Source organism: Centropristis striata, chromosome 7 (assembly GCF_030273125.1).
Source record: "Centropristis striata isolate RG_2023a ecotype Rhode Island chromosome 7, C.striata_1.0, whole genome shotgun sequence".
Taxonomy (NCBI): domain Eukaryota; kingdom Metazoa; phylum Chordata; class Actinopteri; order Perciformes; family Serranidae; genus Centropristis; species Centropristis striata.
This window is the reverse complement of record NC_081523.1, coordinates 40534492-40559682: the sequence shown is the minus strand read 5'-3', so window position 1 is coordinate 40559682 and position 25191 is coordinate 40534492. Positions and strand designations below refer to the sequence as shown.

The 25191-nt window shown below is 38.8% G+C and overlaps 1 protein-coding gene and 1 long non-coding RNA gene across 2 annotated transcripts; one reads left to right on the top strand and one right to left on the bottom strand.

Annotated features, from left to right (window-relative positions):
* Positions 1–10479: 10479 nt before the first annotated feature.
* LOC131975424 (uncharacterized) lies at positions 10480–11616 on the bottom strand. Its single transcript, XR_009394722.1, has 3 exons — positions 11355–11616; positions 10613–10681; positions 10480–10518 (listed from the first exon to the last, which is right to left on the bottom strand). It is a non-coding gene; the product is annotated as an uncharacterized LOC131975424 (long non-coding RNA).
* A 7839-nt stretch (positions 11617–19455) lies between these two features.
* On the top strand, positions 19456–22176 carry LOC131975405 (myosin-9-like). The gene has a single exon (XM_059338072.1). The coding sequence runs from the start codon at positions 19696–19698 to the stop codon at positions 22156–22158; it is 2463 nt and encodes an 820-aa protein (XP_059194055.1). The 5' UTR covers positions 19456–19695; the 3' UTR covers positions 22159–22176.
* Positions 22177–25191: the final 3015 nt, after the last annotated feature.

Below are 25191 nucleotides of genomic sequence, written 5' to 3'. Positions count from 1 at the left end.
TTGTAGGAGTCATGTAGTCTTTAAATAATGGATTGCATATTTCATTACTTCAAAGCAATATTGACTATGAATTAGAAATGATAAATAAGAGAAAGTTAAGATACAAGGATGTTCTAGCATGAGGGCCATTATTCTTTTAAGCTACACCAGAAATGTTTTGGTGTTGTTTATATTCAGAAAAAAGAAAAGGCAGGGTTGAGCAGAGTACTGGGATGAAATGAGTATCCAGTAATATTTACTTATGCTGGGCTTACACCAAACGATTTACCCAGTCCCAGACTAAAAACTGAAAGTCTTTAGTAAATCTAGGAGTCTTACTGGAGTCACAGCGCTCCCGTCATCCCGATCGTTAAGTGTAAGGTAGTAATCGGCGCTGTTTCTTATCAGTCTTTTCCTAGTCTTGGGTTTGCGATCATATCAAACGTGTTTGATATGATCGCAAGTCGCAGTGACGGAACACAATCAACAACCAATAGATGAGCGGGTCCAGACCGGCAGTAAAACCACTTCAACAGGAAAAAGTTACATCACAATAATGTTAGTAAACTCAATCCTAAATACAAATAGAGATGTAATATATTTATGGCCACAAGCGGGATTTTGGGGGCGCTGTTTCTTAGTAAAGAGAACAGTAAGCAGACCCAGTTAAAATGTATAAATAAATGTATACATAAATAAGTAATAAATAATTGATGATGAATGTGTGATTAACTAAATGAAAGTTGATAGAGCTGATAAGTATAATTATTCATTTAAACAAATAATTAAATAGGACATAAATGTATATCATGAATTCTTTTCTACAGTTTCCTTTCCTTTATTCTTCCTTATATCTATTTTACTGTAAAATAGTCACTTTTCATGTCAGAAAAACAGAAACCCCTTTTCAGCTTTGTGAGGGGGCATTTTGTGGCGTCTTCTCCTCTTCTTTTTGTTGTTTTTTTTTCCAACACAAACCACTGCACACACAAAAATTGCATGGTAGGTAAAAAATGCTAAAGGAAATCTAGTTGTAGTCTTGTAAATAGTGATCCTGCAAGATTCACAGTCTTTGTAGAACCTCAGTCTGAGACTAGGCTGGGACTAAAAACTCTCAACAGTTGTCTTTAGATGTGAGCAGATGTGAGCTGATAGTTTTGCAGGAGTCTTTCCAAATCTTTTCAAAGTCTTCTGGTGTATAGGTAGCATTACTTATAAATATGAGTATCACCTGAGTAAAATGTGTCTTTCTGTGTTGGACACAGGGAAAATCCTTATTGAGTATCTGTGTTCTGTAAATAATGCTCTTACTCTTGTGATAAAGAACATTCACCTGAAGCTCAATACTGGTTCTCTTCAGTCCAAAGTTTTCTAATAAGAAAAATATGTGTAAAAATATAATGTAGCAACATCTGATTAACCCATATGCATTTCAGGCTTAAAATATCAACTTCAGGTTAGGCCACACCCACTTAAAATTTAAGCCACGCCCACTTCCAGTTTAAACTCCACCCACTCTAGGCACAGACAGATAATTCAGTTTGTGGAACAGACACAGATACAGATAATAGGGCTGTTTCCACTACCGGGCAATAACCAGGATGAGGCGGGTCTCATTCGCCGAAACGTCCCAATTTCAATACCAGCAGTCCAGAGCCGGCTTTTGTCGGGATTTTTTTCCTCCCTGTTGACGTAGTACTCAGAAAAAAGTCAGCGAAGCACTGTTGCGAACTTACCGACTTTGTTGCTATAATTAGCAAGTTTTCCGCTCCTCTTAACAAGCTGCGGGGCTGGCGGCTCGTTAAGAGGAGTAAGAACGAGTTGAAGCGCACATTCCTCCTGCAGCAGTCTCTCCCAGCTGCAGTCACAGAGCCGGCTAACAGTTTGCTCTGTAGCAGTACAGTGTGTATGTGCTAATAGGCTAACAGTTAGCTCTGTAGCAGTACAATGTGTATGTGCTAACAGGCTAACAGTTATCTCTGTAGCAGTACAGTGTGTATGTCATAAAAGGCTAACAGTTAGCTCTGTAGCAGTACAGTCTGTATGTGCTAACAGGCTAACAGTTAGCTCTGTAGCAGTACAGTGTGTATGTGCTAACAGGCTAACAGTTAGCTCTGTAGCAGTACAGTCTGTATGTGCTAACAGGCTAACAGTTAGCTCTGTAGCAGTACAGTGTGTATGTGCTAACAGGCTAACAGTTAGCTCTGTAGCAGTAGTGTGTATGTGCCAACAGGCTAACAGCTAGCTCTGTAGCAGTACAGTGTGTATGTGCTAACAGGCTAACAGTTAGCTCTGTAGCAGTACAGTGTGTATGTGCTAACAGGCTAACAGTTAGCTCTGTAGCAGTAGTGTGTATGTGCTAACAGGCTAACAGTTAGCTCTGTAGCAGTACAGTGTGTATGTGCTAACAGTTAGCTCTGTAGCAGTACAGTGTGTATGTGCTGCTGCTGCAGGAGGTGTTCACTTAGCACTTAGTTCACTTAGTCAGAGCCTTCTCCACTGCTGCCCCAACCCTCTGGAACTCCCTCCCTACTCACATCCGCAATTCTGACTCCCTCCACGCCTTCAAAAACCAACTCAAAACCCACCAAAACCTAATTTCCTGTCATGTTAAGCGACTTTGAGTACCTTTAAAAGCGCTATATAAATTTAATGTATTATTAGGGCCTCGGGGCAATCGCACCGAGCACTACTGTTATACTGTGGATTTCTTCTTATTCCTCTTCCGGACGCAATTTCGTCCAGCTACTAGTCCTACAACTTTGTGCAGGACATTATATATCAAAACGTGCGGTTTGATCGGGATCGTTGTGCTGTTACTTTTCTCTACAGAATCCGAAAATTTTGCATTGAAATGAATGGGACGGCCGAAAAAAAATGAGCGAAAAAGAACAATAATTGGAGATTTTTAAACGTCTACTTCTCCAGCATAATTTCACCTAGAGACTCCATTTAAACTTTAAACAGTAGACACAAGTCTTGTGTATTGGTGTATTAATCCACATTTCGATAGGTCATATCGTTTTTTATCAATCCCTGTTCAATGACCATGATCATTTTTGGAGAAATTCTGAGATTATAATGGGTGTGTATTGCACGGAATGTTCGTGTCAGAGTGTGTGATGTCATCGCTCAGAGTGTAGAGGGAGAGGTAAAACTGTCAAAAAATACATTTTAAAACTGCGCTCCAGGCCGCAAATTCCACTCTACAGAAATAATTTATACATAGAAACGTAGGAAAATTTGTCTTCTCACTCACAATCCTCTGGTAAAGCTGTCAGAGTTATAGTTTGGGCGTACGACGCACAGATGATCCACCAACACCACCAACAGCCTCATTGGGTCCCATATTAAAAACGCAGGGAGATTTGGAAAAAAGGAAGATGGAACAGTTTTACAAACCAGATAGGTATTATGGTTTTGCCAAAAATGCTTTCTGTTCGAGGCCAGAAATTCGAGTCTGTCCACCTCTGCTGTCACTCTTTTGGAAAATTAACAGCTGCAGTTAATTCTGTTGATTGCTTTGATCTGATTGCCTTTGATCTTTGATGTGATTACAGTTACAGATACTCACACACACACACACACGCACTAAAGTGCGCACACTCCTCACACATGCATAAACATGCTTCATACACGCACACACAGGTAACTTTATGTGATTTTAATTACACACACACCCACACACACACACACCCACACCCCCACCCACACACACACACACCCACACTTTGAAGTTAAAGGGCATAGTTTGAAATCTCTGAAGAATCTCATCATAGTGTACACACACCGGCAGTAGCCCCCGTGGCCCTTTCAAAATTTCCCCAGAGGAAATTTTCTAGTTACTTTTCTCTTACTGAAAAACGCAGTCTCCTCAAAGTTTTGACAAACTGACAAAAACGAGCCGACGAGATGCCGCAGTGAAACTGGGTGTGCCTCTGGATTCCCTCTGTAGTCGACTCAAACAACGAGAAATGGTCACCGCTGGTTGTCATGGAGACAAAAAACAAATGTGCACCGGGAAAGCACCTGTGGTTGAAGCCGCCCTCAGTAAGTGGATTGAAAATACGCAGCCACATAATGTTCCCTTTAGAATGAAATTTTGTCGATTTTCAACCGGCTCTGTGTCACTGGATAAACCTATAAATCACATACAGTGATCAGCTGCATATGTGGATCAGTCATTCCTATACAAATGCTGTTTAAATCATGTTTTTATAGTTATCTGGGAGCAGTGAGAGAAAAGGCAGAACAATAGTGAAACTGTTTCGCAAAATTCATTAATATATGTTATAAATATACAAATTCAATTTTAGTCAATTTTATGGAAATCTGAATGACAATTAAAACTGTCTGTTATAATAATAATCATCTAAAAGCAAGTTTTTTTCAGATTAATCAGTATCTGAATATCTTTTAAAAAAATGATTAATAATAAACTTAAAAAGGCATAAAGTTAAGTTTTTTTGGACAGTTTTCAATTACAGTTGACTAAAAGCCTTAAACCTTCAAACACCTTCTTTCTTAGCGTAAATGTTTCTTTAATTACTGCTCTCTGCCTTTGGCAGTAGCGGTGAGAACGGCAGTTCAGTGAACTGAATCACTAGAATCCGTTCTTTAAAAAGACAAGTACAGACGATTCTGGAGGTATGACTTCAGTACTCACTGAGCTGAAAGATTGAGTTCTGCTCGCTAAGTGAACTGAGAACGGTGAATGTGAATAAGAACAATCAGCTGAGAATTAAGTTGGATAAAGCTACAGTTTGCAACCCGAAAGCTGCTGTAACAATCATATTTTAGCAACATCTAATTTTTAAACAGAATAGTTGACAGTACTTCCTACCTCGAAACATGACAGAGGGAGAGAGGGGGTGAGCTTGAGCGATGGCGACTCTCACAGGACTCCCGTTCATTCAGAGAGTGAATCAGGGCTCCTGTTCACTTTACTAGTAACTTCAGTACACAAACTGAAACACTAGTCTCTTTCATAGTGACGTTTCATGGCGGGACATTTGATGTCGCACATGACGTCTAACACACACCTCCCACTTGGTCCGACAGTCATCTAATCCCTGCTTACTGCGGCCGCCGTTGCCAACTGTGCACATGTATCGGCTTAGTACTTTCTCTTTGCGTTGTGTTATTAAGTCGACCAGGACATCGTGTTGGCATCCAGCCATTTATTCTGAGGAAATAAAACAAGTGCATCCCACGTTTATCCCACAAGGTCTGAATGCCATGAAATACAATAACATGAAATACAACAAACATGAAATACAAAAATCATACCTGACGAAATAAAACAATTGCATCCCACTGAAAGATATAAAATTAAAAGACACGTTAAGTTTCTACTAAAATAAAATAAAATTAATAAGTTAAAGAAAAAAGACGGAGCTCATAGCCCGTAACCTTACCGTTTATCCCACAAGGTCTGAATGCAGCTGCCCCCGGGGTGCACGACACTAAACCCCAGGGGTGCTGCGTTCAATACCTGTGGGCTTTTTTAAAGATGGCAAGTGGAATCCTAATACCTGATTAACTATGTTACACACAGCATCCGCTGCATATTGTAAACAAACCAGCATGCTAACTGTACACGTGGTGTCCCTGCTGATCGTAAACAAACCGACATCACTAACTGTGCACAGTGTCCGGTGCTTGTTGTAAACAAAATGGAGATCGCTAAGTGAACAAATCCGGCTGCAGCACGTACATACTGTACTGCTACAGAGCTAACTGTGTAGCCTGTTAGCATTGTGCTACTGCGCAGCACTGCTGCTGCTCTGTCACATGTCACTATCGTCTCCTCCCACCTCGTTCTGCAACGCCAGACTGCACTATGAAAGGGTACAAATATCCCTCCTTTGCGGGATCACTATGAACACACTATGAAAGAGACTACTGACTGACCAGGAATACAGTGAATGGCAGTTCCTTCGAGAGGGCGAGAAGACAGAAGATGGCGTTAGTGCACCTAGTACAGTGGTTGCCAATCGCAAGTAAAACACAAAAAGAAGAAGAAAAAGTCTGCAGTGAGGGGCGGACCTTTTCAGGAAGTGATTCAGTATGGTTCCTTCACCTAAGCGCTTCGTTCTTTTGAATGAATCATTCACCAATGAGACATCGCTATTTGTAAGGCAGTATAATGTGTAACAGCAGTGCAATATGTTTTTTTCCTGTTAAGGTTATCATGATAAATTATTGCTGACATTGTGTCATAGAGAATTCCTTCGTGCAGACATGTAAACAAAAGGACAAACACTTTGTTATAGTTAAACTCTTACAAGACTTTATACATTTTATTGATCTATCTGAACTTAGACTCTCATCACCTTCACTCATCCTTACTTCTTAATCCATCATGAACTCACAATTAAAGCAAGACAAATATTTTAAAAGGATGTAAAGTATCTCAGTGAATTTAGAAAAACACATTTCTTTGTTATACACATATATAATGTCCTGTGTATAGCCCTGACTGTCTAACTGGAGAGGAACAGCTCTGTTGTCCATCAATGTCCAAAAAACTCCCACTAATCACACGTTGGAGAGTAACTCACACTGTTCCTGATAAATCCAAACCAAACCAACGGGATCTGGGCCTCTCTTCTTCTGTGGGTTTATTTGTGCTATCACAGCCTTTGCCAGCTCTTAAAGGAACACTCCACCGTTTTTTCATATTAAAACATGTTATTCGGGTAAGTAAGACGAGTTGATACAGACCTCTTGCGTCTCAATGCGTGCACTCAATCGCCCTGGCGCGCGGCGCCACTTGGCTAGCACTTAGCTTAGCCCAGTTCATTCATTAGGACCCAAACAGATGGACAGTTAGAAGCGACCTAACTCCTCCACGTTTTCCCTATTTAAATACAGCTACACGAGTAGTTAAACGACCAAGTATGGCGACACAAAATAAAACGTGGCGCTTTTCTAAGTGGATAAAAAGTAATATCATCACTCCTGAAAAATCTTCTCCCCTCAGGAGTGATGATATTACTGCGCCGAGTCGAAGTGCTCCCAAGTGCTATTCCGCCATACATTATAGTTATCCTTTTTATCCGCTTAGAAAAGCGCCACGTTTTATTTTGTGTCGCCATACTTGGTCGTTGAGACGCAAGAGGTCTGTATCAACTCGTCTTACTTGACCGAATGACATGTTTTAATATGAAAAAACGGTGGAGTGTTCCTTTAAAGGTGGCAAAGGTTTGATGTAGATCCCAGACATGATGTTTTGCTCGTGTTGGGCGTTTGCAACAGAGTGTCCTGAATGTGTTGTGCCGCTGGAGATGTTTTCATAGATATGAAAGGGAACGCTGCATTCGGCTGCTGTGGATGCAGCTGTTGGTGGATCCTGCTTTGGGTGGTGAGAACGGGAGAGCCTCTCGGGTTGTTGTTTTATCGACTGCACTTATTCGCCAATGTCATCGTAGTCGCAGTCGGACTGTTAAAGTGGCATAGATGAAAATTTAAAAAAAACAGCAGATATTAGTGTGTCAGAGAGCTGAATTCAAAAGTGTCTGCACAGAATCCACTCAATAAAATTAAGTTTACTGCACTACATATAAAGCTAATTTTGATTAAAAAACAAAAACAAATATATAAATAAAAATGTATTTAGTAATTTTGGGTCATAATTTTCTAAATAGTATTTCTGGAAAAAAAAATCTCTATTCTTGTTAGTATTCATTAATTGTTGGAAACACTTTATTGTTTCTCAATTATGCACATTTACTATATAAAAGACTTCAAGTTTATACTCGTTGTTAAATGGAATTTAGTATTTAAAAGTGTTCAAATTCAACAAGGTCTCCCTCTGGTTCTCACAAATTAAACATTTTATTTGTATCTCTCCTAATAATTACATGAAACGAGAAAAAAAATAACTGAACTACAAAATGCAGTTTTTTAAACCAATAATAACTAAGACTGTTTTTTTCCATGTTCAAGCCGGAGAACATGACACCTCTAATGGGAGGCGCCCAAATTTATGGCCAATTTAACTGAATTTTGAGAAAATTGGCAAAAGAATTTGCAAATTCCTCCCACAGACCAAAAACATGCAGCTTAGGTTTAACTGGTGACTCTAAATGAGGGATGGGCAACTTAAATGCTGGAGGGGGCCACCATTTTTTATCGACACTACCAAAAGGGCCACATATAGGACCGCACTTAACCAGATATGATGAAACTGCAATCTTAAATATGTTTACAGTGCAGTAACTTAACATATTTTATATGTACATATGGTATTTCTGTTTGTTTCATGTGTTGTGGTGAGGAAGGTTACAGTGTTATAATCTGAAGGGGTTTTTTGTCTTCAGCTCAAGTCACATATTTTGTGTATGTCAGGCCGGGCTCGAAGCAGGACTCAGACGCAGAGATATTTCAGAGTATGTCAAAAGCACTTTATTTAGGTACTTGGTCAGCAAGAGGAACTCCCCGAACAGAGGAAACAAAAAGGCTATGAACATTAACAGTCTAAAAGACCTAACAATAATAATCCCTACAAAGAGGGAAAAAAACACAAAACTCCTGACTATCCTGAAACTCAGGGCAAACTATCCTACGGGGTAATGAACAAATAATTAGACAAGGGAAGGGGGGAAAAGGGACAAACTAAAATACTAATAAACAAAGGGCGCTCCAAAAGGGAGGAAAACCTAACAGGGAAAAAGACTAAACTAAAAATCACTCCGTAAAATGGAGGAACGATCTAAGGGAGAAAAACTAAATAACTCAAAATCACTCTTAAGGAGGAATAACAAAAGGCAATCTAAACAACTAACAAACTAAGGGAGCAGCTAAGCTGTGAAAATTTACAAAAGAAAATCACTCTTACGAGGAGAACAAACTTGAAAACGAAGCAAGGCAGATGACTGTGGCGATGACAAGAACTGTGGAAATGCTGGCGAGACGATAACGACACACTGGCACAGGACAAGGGAGACACAGACTATTTAACACATGAGGGAGGGAGCACCAGGTTTAACACAATTGGTAATTAGGGGAGACGCTCAGGCAGGTGACACACACAGGGAGGGGCAGGTGAGTTACTTTTCAAAATAAAAGCAGTGACGAGACCAAAACATAAAAAACCCAAGACCTCACCACGGTGTGACAGTGTATGCCATAATTTATCACTCACTTTGTAGCATTTTGCTTTTATCTACTTATCACCAAATTTTCAACCTGAAAACTTATTTGCAATATTTCACTTTGCACAAACAGGTGGATGCATTTTCATCCACCTTATAGACAGAAAAGTGAACGGGGTGGAAATGAGAAGACAAATCTTACAATGTTAACAAAAGTGAAGAATATTTTGTGTATCCGCCTCTCACTTCACATCTGCTCCAAAATGTAATGGATTCTTTCCTGGCCTTTACTATACCCTTCCACCAAGTTTCACAGAAATCGGACAAGTAGTTTTTCCGTAATCCTACTGCCAAATAGACAACCTAGCCAAAACATACCTTCACTGGCAGAGGTAAATATGAAGTTAGAAGCCAAGAGAAGCTTTGCTAAGCACAAAGACTGAAAGCTGGGTGAAGCTTGGATATGTCTCAAAGTCACAATAGCCACCCATCAGCACATCTAAAACTCACCAATAAATAACAATAAAAGTGATCAATAACAAAAATAAAACCGTGTCCTGGCTGTATATTTTACAGAAAGACTGCTGGTATACACAGTCATGGAAAAAATCTTAGACCACCCTTGTTTTCTTCAATTTATTGTTAATTTTAATGCCTGGTACAACTAAAGGTACATTTGTTGGGACAAATATTATGATAACAACAAAAATAGCTCATAAGAGTTTAATTTAAGAGCTGATATCTCGCCATTTTCCATGGTTTTCTAGATAATGATTTTGGTTATTACAAAGAAAACCATGGAAAATGTCAAGATATCAGCTCTTAAATTAATCTCTTATGAGCTATTTTTTCAAAAAAATATAATGATAACAACAATAAAAATATTAGTTCTTTTTAATGCCTTTTTAATGCCTGGTACATCTATAGGTACTATAGTATAGGTACTATAGATAGTACTATAGATTGAGGTACTATATCTTCTCTAACTCTCAGCTAGAATGCAAATACACATATTTCCTACAATTATGATCTTTAAACATCCTTTAATGCAGCACTCCTGCACCGCTGACAATAAGAACACCACAGAACCAAATAAAGAGAACTATGATAGACTTCTGGAAAAACCCTCTTTGCACATTTACCTCCGAAATCAGGAAAGTAAACTTGACTGTCATAAGCTTCATTTGATTTGTTGTCAACACAATCAGCCTGTTTCTGCTGGCAGGCAGTCCTTGTGCTGTGAGGACACGTCCTGACGTGTTGAGACTGAGCTCCAGTTTGTGTCTCGTACCTCTTTCATCTGCACTGATGAGCTCTGTGCTGTTGGAGCAAACTTGTGGTTGAGGTTTCGAGTTTTCTCTGCGTTTCCTGATGATCACTGCCAGCAGAAAGACAGTGAGACCAACAGCTGCAGCCCCGACCGTAGCGTACAGCACAGGGCCTGAGCAGGAACAAGAGAGATGGCTCAGCAATTACACATAGCCACAAGCAGAAACACAAACAGTCATGCACCAAATGATGAAATGGGAATTCACCTGTGCTGTTGTTCTGTTGTCCTCCATTAGTGCCGTTTGAGGCTGTAAGGTTGGATCGAATATTAGTTTCTGTAAAAAAATAAAAAAATAAAAAGTGCAGAAAAAAGCACCAACCTCAACATGGTAGTGAGGTTAAAGGCGTGTTTAACCCTATAAAGACAAGTGTATCATATTAGATACAGTAATTTTTGAGACCTCTACATCATCAAAAACCTGATGTATACATGTGTTGAAGATAAACAAACTGAGCAACAAATTGCACAAAAATACCAGATGTAGCAAAAATGATATGCAGGTTCCACTAGTGGATCAGTCATTGCTGCATTAAAAAACTTCATATCTGCAGATGTATGATATATATGGAAAAAATATGTATTTTGCATGTTTGAGGAAAAAGGAAAAGTTAAAAATGTTGTTGTCTGATGTTTTTGTTAGTTCAAGAAAAACAAACTGTGAGCAACAAATTTTACAAAAAGACCTGATGTATCAAATCTGATACAAATTAGAATTCATATATGCAATTTATTTATTTTTTAAAATTCGTCAGCAAGTTAATAAGCACTCGGTTTTAAAAAAAAATTGAATTTTCTGGCAATTATTTCATGGTTCAGGCTTTATAGGGTTAACTGGATATTATTACGCAAGTGCAATGGTTTGAAATGTTTGAAAGGCATCACAGCTGTGAATGTCTGATCTTATGATTTGTATTTTGGGATGAAATTTGACGATATCTTCTTCTTACCTGTTGAAAGGTTCACATACCTACTGGTGTCCATTCCAGATGTTGGCTGGGTTGAGTTTGAAATGTTCTCAGATGTCCATGTGGAAGAAAGATCAGGTTCAAGTTCAGGTATGACAGTTGTTGTCAGATTTGCAACAGCTGTATAGTGAGCTGTGGTGGTAGAAGTATTCAGTTCTTTTACTTTCAGGTATCACTTTAATAGATACACTTTAAGGCCATTAAGTACAAAAATGTCCACGTTGAAAAACTTTGATAAAAACATTATATATATATATATATATATATATATGGATGGATGGATGGATGGATGGATGGATAGATAGATAGATATTTGTTTCCACCACATTTTTCGGGGTTAAATCTTCTAATCAACTTCGGTCTTGATCAAAACTACCAAATATATTTTTTTTTAAATGTTGGCATTTTAACTCTTTAAATTTCCATCTAATAAATGATGGGGCATTTTTTTTAAATCATAGATATATATAAAAAAGAGCAACAACATTGATGTTGATGCATTGTTATTTTTGTTCAGTCACATTTAAAATTCACTACCCCTTAAGGCCATTAGGAACAAAAATGTCCACTTCCAAAAACTGCTATAAAAATATAACAGATTGATATTTTTTTGCACATTTTAGGTTTAATCTTTTAATTAACTTTCTATCAATTAGTTTCAGGATTTTTACCATTTAAATGGCAGTTTGATTACATGATGTCACTGTTGTTTGTTATGACAAAAACACCTAAATGTAGTTATTTTGACTCTAATAAATGATGGGGATTTTTTTTAAATCACAGATCTAAAAAAAGCTTAGCAACAACATTGATTTTGATGCATTATTTTTTTTGTGCGGTCACATTAAAACACTGCCCTTTAAGGCCATTAAGATCAAAAATGTCCACTTCCAAAAACTGCTATAAAAATATAACAGATTAATATTTTTTCCACTTTTTTAGGTTAAATCTTTCAATTAACTTCAATTAGTTTCAGGGTTTTAACCGTTTAAATTAAAGTTTAATTACAAGTCACTGTTTTTTTTTGGATGCGTTACTAGTTTGTATGTCAAATTTAAATTTTACTACTTGTTACTTTCCACCACCAAGGGGGAAATGTGTATTCATGAACAGAGACACAGAATTAAAAGTGATCAGTGTAAGGATACATGTTATTCAAGGTAAGACTGATACGATCGTGCAAGTACCTTTCTCCACTGTAAGCTGTACATCAATGAAAGTATCCAAACCGGGCCGGTCCGCTGCACACCAGTATATCCCCGAGTCCGACAGCTGGAGTTGACTGAAGGTCACAGTGAAGACTCCGTCCCCTGAGTCCACCAGAGTTATCCTCCCCGACTCCGCTCTTCTGCCAGATTGTACAGTAACTATCTTATCTTCAGAGCCACATGTATCCCTGCAGAGGTATTTATCGTTTTTCCATGCAAGTCTGTGTGAACACCGGAACGAGACTTCTCCCCCCTCAACTCCTTCTGCATAGATTTCTGCTCCCTCTATCCGTGCAGCTGTCAAAATAAAATTATGTGCAGAGTTAAAGCATCTTTGTTGTTGTTTAAATAAATGAAGGATGTATTCCATTGACACACTTACCATAAAGAAGACAGTAAATGACAGAAATGGTCTTCATTGTGATTGCCGGTTCTGTGTTGTTTCTTAGTCCCTCTTCTATATATGTGACGCGCTCCACCAAAATGAGTCGGAAGTCGCAGCCGCCCGTTCTTGTAAAAACACGTTTGTGTGTGTAACGTTAGCCCAGGTGTGTGTGTCTCAGGTGTCTACTGTCTCCTATAAATTACTTTTATTAACATAATGAGGAAAATCAGTGTTTCATTCACTCAAAAAATTGTTGTTTCTTAACATAATCACCAGACAACCGAGACTAAGTATTAAACAGTAATATACAAACATAATTTGTAGGAGACAGGTTTGCTGTGAGACACAAAGGTGAGGAGATATTTAGGCTATAACAAAATAAACAGTCTAAAGTATGGTAAAAGTATTGTTTTAAAGATCTGATATGGTGAATCATAAACTGTGTGGTAAATATGTTATGTTTCTGAATATGGGGCTGTATTAAATCCTGTGCAGTCTGTCTATCAGTTAGTACACTGATCATATTGAAGCAATAATACGGAAATGATCAGGCCTCATTCAACAAATTTTTGTCCCGCTACTAGTCCTACAACTTGAAGAGTTGTGAAATTGGAATTTGTGGCCTGGAGCGCAGTTTTCAAATTTATTTTTTGACACTCTACAGAAATAATTTATACATAGAAACGTAGGAAAATTTGTCTTCTCCCTCACAATCCTCTGGTAAAGCTGTCAGAGTTATAGTTTGGGCGTACGACGCACAGATGCGGCACCAACACGCACCAACAGCCTCATTGGGTCCCATATTAAAAACGCAGGGAGATTTCTGAAAAAAAAATTTTTTTTTAGATCGCTCTAACAAAGCAATTTTTTCATTTTTCTTTAAAAAAAACAATATGTAGACGTTCAGGAAGAACTCTGGACGCTCAAAGTGAAGTCGGATCAATGATAGGTATTATGGTTTTGCCAAAAATGCTTTCTGTTCGAGTCTGTCCACCTCTGGCTGCTGTCACTCTTTCGGAAAATTAACAGCTGCAGTTAATTCTGTTGATTGCTTTGATCTGATTGCCTTTGATCTTTGATGTGATTACAGTTACAGATACACAAACACACATGCACTAAAGTGCGCACACTCCTCACACATGCATACACATACTTCATACACGCACACACAGGTAACTTTATGCAATTTTAATTACACACACACACTAACACACACACACTTTGAGGTTAAAGGGCATAGTTTGAAATCTCTGAATAATCTCATCATAGTGTACACACACCGGCAGTAGCCCCCGTGGCCCTTTCAAAATTTCCCCAGAGGAAATTTTCTAGTTAGGGCCTCGGGGCAATCGCACCGAGCACTGGTCCCATACAGCCATAGCTGTAGGGACCAGTGCTGCACTACTGTTATACTGTGGATTTCTTCTTCTTCCTCTTGCAGACGCAATTTCGTCCCGCTACTAGTCCTACAACTTAAAGAGTTGCAGGACAAATTATATATCAAAAGGTGCGGATTGATCGGGATCGGTGTGCTATTACTTTTCTCTACGGAATATTAATTTTTTGCGACGTAAGTCGCGAAAAACTGCCCAAAATTTTGCATTGAAATGAATGGGACGGCCGAAAAAAAATGAGCGAAAAAGAACAATCATTGGAGATTTTTAAACGTCTACTTCTCCGGCATAATTTCACCTAGAGACTCCATTTAAACTTTAAACAGTAGACACAAGTCTTGTGTATCGGTGTATTAATCCACGTTTCGATAGGTCATATAGTTTTTTATCAATCCCTGTTCAATGACCATGATCATTTTTGGAGAAATTCTGAGATTATAATGGGTGTGTATTGCACGGAATGTTCGTGTCAGCGTGTGTGATGTCATCGCTCAGAGTGTAGAGGGAGAGGTAAAACTGTCAAAAAATACATTTGAAAACTGCACTCCAGGCCGCAAATTCCACTCTACAGAAATAATTTATACATTGAAATGTAGGAAAATTTGTCTTCTCACTCACAATCCTCTGGTAAAGCTGTCAGAGTTATAGTTTGGGCGTACGACGCAAAGATGCGCCACCAAAACCACCAACAGCCTCATTGGCTCCCATATTAAAAACGCAGGAAGATTTCGGAAAAAGTGAGATTTAACTGTTCTTTTAGATCGCTCTAACAAACCTATTTTTTCATTTTTCTTAAAAAAAACATATGTAGAGGTTCAGGAAGAACTCAGGACGCTCAAAGTGAAGTCGGATCAATGATAGGTATTATGGTTTTGCCAAAAATGCTTTCTGTTCGAGGCCAGAAATTCCACTCTGCCCACCTCTGGCTGCTTTCACTCTGCCAGAAGATTCCACAGCTGTTAATTCCGTTGATTGCTCTGCTCTGATTGGTCGACCCCAACGATTTGATGTTTTGATGTGATTACAGTTACAGATACACGCACGCACACACACACACTGGTCATTTAATGTAATAACAGTTAAAGATACACGCACGCACACACACACTGGTCATTTAATGTAATAACAGTTAAAGATACACGCACGCACACACACACTGGTCATTTAATGTAATAACAGTTAAAGATACACGCACGCACACACACACTGGTCATTTAATGTAATAACAGTTAAAGATACACGCACGCGCGTAAGCGCGCACACTCCTCCAGATACAAATGTGTCACACACACACACACACACACACACACACATTTTGAGGTTAAAGGGCATAGGTTGTATAAATAAATACTTGAAGAGGAATGTTTGTTGTAGGTGTGCTCCTTGTATATTATATAGTATCATAACATTACTAGTATTAATTGTTTGAAATCTCTGAAGAATCTCATCATAGTGTACACACACCGGCAGTAGCCCCCGTGGCCCTTTCAAAATTTCCCCCAGAGGAAATTTTCTAGTATCTGCATGTTGTATCTTTGTTCATCCATCACTACATATGTGTTTGTTGTTCCAGAACGACTGCAGGTACACTCTGCACGCGGTGGTGGTGCACTGTGGTCACGCAATGTGCGGCCACTACACCGCCTACGTCCGTCACCGTGGCAACCAGCGCTGGTACTACGCAGACGACAGCCACGTAGAGCAGGTAAACTACTAGAACTGTCTCACTTTAATGCAATTTATTCATGACTTATTCTTGTCAAAGGCTTTTTCTTAAAATATTTGTGAATGAAACACTTTTTAATTAATCACAATGCATAGTTAGACATGAAAACTTTCATGTAGAACCTTATTTCTAAGCCTCTGAGATGTTTTGAATAGTAGTTTATCTTAATGAGACAAAATAAGACACAACAGTGATCAAAAAGACACAAAATGGCTACAACCCAATATTTGTTCATTTTCTATTGACTTGCTTTAATGTGATTTTGTCCGCCTTTTTACTGTGTTACAACCCCCCCAAAAGACCCAGAAAAAGTCAAAATATGGCTACAAAATGATAACAAATATACCCCAAAACAACCAAGTAACAAACAAAATAACTACAAAAAGACAAAGTAACGACAAAAAAAGACTCAAAATGAGACAGAGACTAAAAAAGACCCATGAAGGACACAAAATGCTTACAAAAAATCATAGTCACTAAAAAAAGATGAGTACAAAGAGACACAAAACTATCAAGAGATATACAAAATCACAAAAAAAGACAATGACTAAAAAGAGACACAAAATGATGACAAAAGACGCAAAACAACATTTAAATCCCCACAAAAACACAAAAACCAAATACCATTTTTTTGGTGCAAGTTGCTGAATGTTGGGAGATAAAAATGTCTAAACTTCACTAAATTTGTGGTGCTCAGAGCGGCAAAAAATACATTTGAAAAACTTAACAGCAACGTTTTTTCCTAGAAGTCATGACCTGGTTACTCATAACAGGTTTCATGTAGGAACTAAAGTAGAAAGAACATAGTACAAGTACAAGTAAGAGAACAAATATGTTTGTTTGATTTTGGGTGAACTGTCTTTTAAGTATAAGTTTAAACTATAAAAAGTCAAATTGTTGCATCTTAGTTTTGCTCCCTACAATCACTCGAGATGAAAAATGGCTTTTTTATTCTCCATTTGTACAAGAAAGATTTTTGTATCATCATAAGTCTGTTTTATGTAAATTTGTGATAATTTGCATTGCAACCCACAGGTGTCCTGGGAAGAAGTGAAGGGGACATACGGAGGACGTGAAAGGTAAACTTCTCAACACTTGTTTTCAGGTCCTGCTCTTTGATCAAAGAGCATTAGAGGGTTATGGAGACTTACTTAACATTAAATTTTGATTCCTAATTTTTTGTTTTTAAAGACAATTTATTGCTTTAATGTGATGTCGTCCGCCCTTCTTTATATTGTCTTTACTGTTTTATTGCCTATATTACCTTTTGCCCTTGATGCAGATTTGCTACAAAAGACATAAAATCACTAAAAAAAGATACAAAATGGCTACAAAAGACACAAAACGATGACAAAAAGATACAAAATGACTACAAAAGACACAAAACGATGACAAAAAGATACAAAATGACTACAAAAGACACAAAACGATGACAAAAAGATACAAAATGACTACAAAAGACACAAAACGATGACAAAAAGATACAAAATGACTACAAAAGACACAAAATGACTACAAAAAGATACAAAATGACTACAAAAAGATACAAAATGACTACAAAAAGACAAAACAATGACAAAAAGATACAAAATGACTAGAAAAGACACAAAAACATACAAAATAACTAAAAAACGACTAAAAAACAACTAAAAACGACTAAAAAAAGACACAAAACAACCAAGAATGAAAAAGACAAAATGTCAACAAAAGACAAAAAAGGACCAAAGGACACAAAATGACTACAAATAGACATAAAATCACTAAAAAAGATTAATAATAAAGATTAATTTAAAAATAAAAAAGACAATACAATATTCTTCAAATGTTTAAGAGGGATTTTTGATTCCTAATTGTTCGTTTTTTTTAGACTTGTTTCAGTGTGATGTTGTCCACCGTTCTTTATGTTGTTTTTACTGTTTTATTACTAAAATAGTAGTTATTTTTGTAGAGTGGAATTTGCGGCCTGGAGCGCAGTTTTCAAATGTATTTTTTGACCGTTTTTTCTCTCCCTCTACACTCTGGCGGTGATGTCACAACATTCTATGCAATACACGCATTCCGTACAATAATTATGCACAATACACATTCCGTGCAATACACACACATATTGAACATCCCTGTTCAATACGTCATTGAACAGGGATTGATAAAAAACTATATGACCTATCGAAACGTGGATTAATACACCGATACACAAGACTTGTGTCTACTGTTTAAAGTTTAAATGGAGTCTCTAGGTGAAATTATGCCGGAGAAGTAGACGTTTAAAAATCTCCAATTACTGTTCTTTTTCGCTAATTTTTTTTCGGCAGTCCCATTCATTTCAATGCAAAATTTTGGGCAGTTATTCTGTAGAGAAAAGTAATAGCATACCGATCCCGATCAAACCACACATTTTGATATATAATTTGTCCTGCAACTCTTCAAGTTGTAGGACTAGTAGCGTGACGAAATTGCGTCCGGAAGAGGAAGAAGAAAAAATCCATCGCTCCGAGTTAAAGTTATAACCTTATAATAACCTTAAAGTTATAACCTCAGCTGGCCCTTTCACTGAAAAACACATAAAATAAAAACAAAAGAACACCAGAAATGAGATCAAACAATGGCTCATGGTCGGCTGAAATTGCTCAAACTGGTCACTTCTCTTTTGATAAAAGTATGAAGCATATTCTAGTAATGGGACATTCTGATCATCTCCTGATATGATTCCACACACAATGTGTGGTTCAGAATTCAATACAAAAACGATACTCTATAAGATCTGTTTAGATGGTAAGTCTTACAGTTCAGAATCATATTTACTTCTGAGAGAGAAATATTTCTAGCAATACATTTGATGTTGAATAATAATAATGTGAATGCTGCAAAACATGGAGCATAATTCTTGATGAAAGCTACATTTTTTACTTTAGAGATTCAATTTTTATTCATCATCAAATTTCTAGTAAATTCAGAATCTAGAACTGATGATGTGTTTTCAGATTTATTTTCATAATTACTTCAGAACATGTATTTAACAGCTCTTCCAACACATTTATTACTTAAACTTGTTTTTTTAATTACTTTTCATGAACACTTGTTGCTAACAGGGCAGGTGGTTCAAGTTATGCCATTCTTACCTCTCACATGAGCTTTTCCAGGCACAGCCACAGTTGCGTGTTGTGTCTTCTTCCATCTTTGGATGACAACAACACTGTCCGAGGACTCACTGATGTCTGGAGAAGATTGGGGAATGATATCATCTTCATCTTTGTCGTCGTCCTCCAATTTTTTTTATGTATGGGGGGGGGGCATGCACGGGGGGGACATCAGATGACGTCACCAGGATTCTGGTTCTTTAATGCTTTGATGAGGATAAGAACTCATGATGTCATCACACGATGTCACCAGATTCTGGTTCTTTAATGCTTTGATGAGGATCGGAACTCATGATGTCATCACACGAGGTCACCAGATCCTGTTTCTAAATCTATGAATAGGAGACAGAATTTTCAGTCCAAACACAGTTCGACTCAATCAACAGTTTGGTTCCGAGAGAATTAGAGGATTTCTTCAAGATCACTTTATTGTTATTTCAAAGTACACTGTAGAAGAAAATAATACTTTGACAATGCCAGGCAAGAAGAAAAAACAAGGACAGCGGGGAATCGACGCGGCAGCAATGCTGGAATTCATGAATGATTGCCCCACGGTGGACGAATTCTACCACAGCCCCATGGAAATGCAGAAGAACTCGCTGGCCAATAAAAATAATTGGCCAGCGCTGGCCAATAAAAATAATACTTTGACAATGCCAGGCAAGAAGAAAAAACAGCGGGGAATCGACGCGGCAGCAATGCTGGAAAGCATGAATGATGATTACTCCATGGAGGATGAACCCCCAAAGAAATTCTACCACAGCCCCATGGAAATGCAGAAGAACACGCTGGCCAATTACATGGATCAGTTTCGAGTACAAAAGGATGTCAAACATCAGACCTGCAACACAAAAGATCAACAAGCAGAGTTGGAGCAGGTGAAAGCTGAGAGTGAGGCCCTCAAAGATCAGCTTCAGTCTGCAAAGCAGCAGCAGCAGGCTGTGGAAAAACACAACTCGGAGTTGCGATTGGAGAGAAATCCATGGAAACTGAAGGCTCAGCTTCAAGCAGAGAAAGACAAGAATAGTCATCTCATGGCTTCACTGGAGGAGGCAAAACAACATATTGCCCAGCAGGAGATGGAAGCTAAAGAACATGCGAAGACGAGAGAAGAAGTACAGGCTCTGAAGGTGGAGCTTCAGTCTGCAAAGCAGCTTCAGGCTGTGCCAAAAAACAACGTGGACTTTGAGCTGAAAAAAACACAAGATCTGCTGGAGGCTGAACGTATTCGCTGTGAGCAGGAAAAAAACAGTATTGTGCAGTACACACAGAACTACGTAGGCTGCTTTTTGGGTCAATATCACGGACAGGTAGACATGAACAGGAAGCTCATCGCTGAAGTGGAGACTCTGAAGTTGGAGCTTGAATCTGCAAAGCAGCTTCAGGCTGCGGCAAAAAACGACTTTGAGCTGGAGAGATTTTTGGAAATACAGAAGGCTGAAACTCAGAAGCTACAACATGAGTTTAGAAAGACGGAGGAACTATTAGAAAAACAGAAAGCTGAGACTACAAGGTTTGCTGCAGACCTGAAAAAAACACAAGATCTGCTGGAGACTGAACGTCATCGCTTTGAGCAGGAAAAAGAGTCTATTTGGAAGGAGACACAGAACAGCTCAACCTCCAGTCTGGCTCAACTGAACGGCAAGGAAGACGAAAACAGGAAGCTAATGGCTGAAGTTGAGACTCTGAAGTTGGAGCTTCAGTCTGCAAAGCAGCAGCATGCTGTGGAAAAAAGCAGATTGGAGTTGCAATTGGAGAGCGATAAGATGGCTCAGCTTCAAGCCGAGAAAGACAAAATTAGTCATCTCATGGCTTCACTGAAGGAGGCAGAACAAGACAAGTCTTCTCTCATGGCACAGCTGGAAAAATCCAAGGCCACTCATCTTGCCCAGCAGGAGATGCAGACCAAGGAAAACGAGAACACCATGACTGAAATGAAGAAAAAGCTTGAAGATCAGCTCAAGTCTGCAAAGCAACTGAAAGCAGAGAAGGAGGCCCTCCAAAATGAATTGGAGGCAAAGAACAACGAGCTCCGTGCTGAAAAGAGGCTGATTGCTGTGGAAAAAACCAAGGTGGAGATGGAATTGGAGAACAGTCTGCTTTATGAGATGGCTCAGCTGCAAGCTGAGAAAGACAAGAGTAGTCGTCTCATGGCTTCACTTAAGGAAGCCGAGCAAGACAAGTCTTCCCTCTTAGCACAGCTGGATGAGAAAAGAAGGGTCAACGCCACCATTGTGGCTGCTCTTAAAGAGGTTGGGAAGCAGCTGGAAATTGGACATCTTCAGTGGCAGGAGGACAAGACTTCCCTTCTGGCACAGCTGAAAAACTCCCAGGCCACATATCACGCCCAGTCGGAGTTGCAGGCAGAGAAACACATGAATACCGTGGCTGCACTGAAGAAAGACCTAGAAGATCAGCTTGAGAGTAGCCGTCTCCAATGGCAGCAGGAGAAAACCTCCCTGCTAGAGGAAAGCGAGAAGGCCAGAGAGTCCTATGTGTCTCAACTGGAGGAGAAGAAACGGGACAACAACACCGTTGTGGCTGCTCTTAAAGAGGTTGAGAAGCAGCTAAAGATTGGACAACTCCAGTGGCAGGAGGACAAGACTTCCCTCACGGCACAGTTGGTCATAACAAACCAGAGGGACACTGACCTAGCTGAACAAATACAGAGCTGGGAGGCCAAGGAAAGAGGGATGAGGGAAGACAACAAGTACCTGGAGAAGAGGTTCAGGGACCAACTGGCTGAGACGAAGAGCTGGCAGGACATCGCTCTTGACCAATACAGTAAGAGGAAAGGCTTCTGGTTTGGCAAGAAGAAGATCGATGATAGAAATGCGGAGCTGGAGAAAATGAAGAGGAAAATGCAAGAGAAGGAGGAGAAGAATAGGATTGTCCATGGCGATAAGGTGGTTGAGGAGGCTGCTGCCTGTCAGTAGCTCTCTCTTCCTCCACTCCTCTCCCCCTCTCTAAAAATCTCATGTTGGGTTTTCACCTGGTGCTCAAGGTTTCCCAAAAATATATAGGCTAATTCAACACTCTGAATTGGCCCAATGTATATATTTAAAAAAAAAAAAACTCCTCTCCCCCTCTCTGACAATCTCATGTTGGGTTTTCACCTGGTGCTCAGGGTTTCCCGTTAATATATAGTAGGCTATATATTTGAAAAAAACGTAGGGTTTTCTCCTGGATCGCTCAGGTTTACCCGTAAATATATTGTATATATTTCGAAAAAACGATCAAAATGAGTCAGTGACGATCTCATGTAGGGTTTTCTCCTGGTTGCTCAGGTTTCTCCCATAATTTAACACCAGTTAAATTATAAAAATAAACAACAATACACCAATCTAGCCTCTGATAAGACACGCTGTTGCAGCATCAGTGCCGGTCCCAAGCCCGGGTTAATAGAGAGGGTACAATATTGTGACAAATAACACTGAAACTGATAATTAAATGAATTTACATAATAAAAAATGTTCCAAATGGTATTTTACACACTGTTTTGTAATCAACATATGACCCTCATCACTGATGGGCTCATGATTTTTTTTTTTTTTAAATATTTACTTGTATTGTAAGTTCATTACTAGAAAATTTCCTCTGGGGAAATTCTGAAAGGGCCATGGGAGCTACTACCGGTGTGTGTACACTATGATGAGATTCTTCAGAGATTTCAAACTATGCCCTTAAACCTCAAAATGTGTGTGTGTGTGTGTGTGTGGCGAAAATCCCATGAAGTTACGTGTGTGTGTGCGTGTTTGAAGCATATGTATGACAAATTATTCAAATTATCAAAATTTTGCATTGGAATGAATGGGACGGACGAAAAAAAATGAGCGAAAAAGAACAATAATTGGAGATTTTTAAACGTCTACTTTTCCGGCATAATTTCACCTAGAGACTCCATTTAAACTTTAAACAGTAGACACAAGTCTTTTGTATCGGTGTATTAATCCACGTTTCGATAGGTCATATAGTTTTTTATCAATCCCTGTTCAATGACCATGATCATTTTTGGAGAAATTCTGAGATTATAATGGGTGTGTATTGCACGGAATGTTCGTGTCACAGTGTGTGATGTCATCGCTCAGAGTGTAGAGGGAGAGAAAAAATTGTCAAAAAATAAATTTGAAAACTGCGCTCCAGACTGCAAATTCCACTCTACAGAAATAATTTATACATAGAAACGTAGGAAAATTTGTCTTCTCACTCACAATCCTCTGGTAAAGCTGTCAGAGTTATAGTTTGGGCGTACGACGCACAGATGATCCACCAATACGCACCAACAGCCTCATTGGCTCCCATATTAAAAACGCAGGAAGATTTCTGAAAAAGGGAGATGTAACAGTTTTTGTAGATCGCTGTAACAAAGCTATTTTTTCTTTTTTCTTAAAAAAAAACATATGTAGACATTCAGGAAGAACTCAGGACGCTCAAAGTGAAGTCGGATCAATGATAGGTATTATGGTTTTGCCAAAAATGCTTTCTGTTCGAGGCCAGAAATTTCAGTCTGTCCACCTCTGCTGTCACTATGCCGGAACAGGTGTCAGTTAATTCTGTTGATTGCTTTGATCTGATTGATCCTTTGATCTTTGATGTGTTTACAGTTACAGATACACACACACACATGCACGTAAGCTCGCACACTCCTCACACATGCATACATATGCTTCAAACACAAACACGCGCACACACACACACACACCCACACAGGTAACTATGTGATTTTAATTACACACACACACACACACACACACACATTTTGAGGTTTAAGGGCATAGTTTGAAATCTCTGAAGAATCTCATCATAGTGTACACACACTGGCAGTAGCCCCCGTGGCCCTTTCAGAATTTCCCCAGAGGAAATTTTCTAGTTATTATTATTACTTTGTGACTCGTGATTTCAGTTACATTTAACTTCTACTGATTTCACTTAAATATGTTTCTTTCCTGGTCTGTGTTCTTTGCTCACTATGAGGAAAACCATTAAGATTCAGGTCAAATATAGCATCACAGTAGCAGGTTAGCAGCTCCCCTCCTCTAAGATCCCTGACTATAACACAGACCACTGCCTGGCTGATCACAGAGTCACAGTTGACTAGTGAGTTTGATTGTATCCTCTCTCACTCTGTGTCTCACTCTCTAAATAATGCAGGGCCTCTGATTTATATTCTGCACAGACTCTGGTGGTAAATGGGCAGATATGGTAAGCGGACATAGATGGCTGGACACACTCTAGTGCTCCATTGTTGAGTGCTTGATTGAAATTGCCTGGTGCATCACAGGAGCACACCAGGCAATTACTCACACACATTGCAATTATGAGACAATATGCGTTTGCAGACAACAGCACTGGGGGTTGAGTGGAAAACAAGCAGAAAGCGCTTCTTGTTGAGAGCTACATGCTCACGGATGAATGAAGAGCTTTCAGGTGATCATAGTGGAGGTCTGCAGATGCTGACTAATGTGTTACTGTTGTCTGTGACACTCGTTTGTAATGGCACTGTGAGTTAAGATGGCTTATTATAACTCAGGAAATATTAAAATTCTGATTTCTAACCAAACTTAAGGCAAGACTGTGATCATTTTAAAGAGGAAATAACATACTGTTGCTATCACACAGGCCTATGTCTGAACCCTCTGGAGTCTCCAAGAGCGCCAAAGCATGGCTTCTTCATCACATGACATCACAACCAGACTAGAAAACAAAGCAGACAAAAAAAGACACAAAATGACAAAAAAAAGACAAAAAATGACTAAAATAACTGAAAAAGACACAACGGACACAAAATGACCAAAAAGACACAAAATGAGAAGACAGAACAACCACAAAAAAAACCCACAGAAGACACAAAATGACCCAAAAAAGACACAAAATGACCAAAAAAAGACACAAAATGACCAAAAAAAGACACAAAAGAACTAAAAAAAGACACAACAACAGACACAAAATGACCAAAAAAGACACAAAAT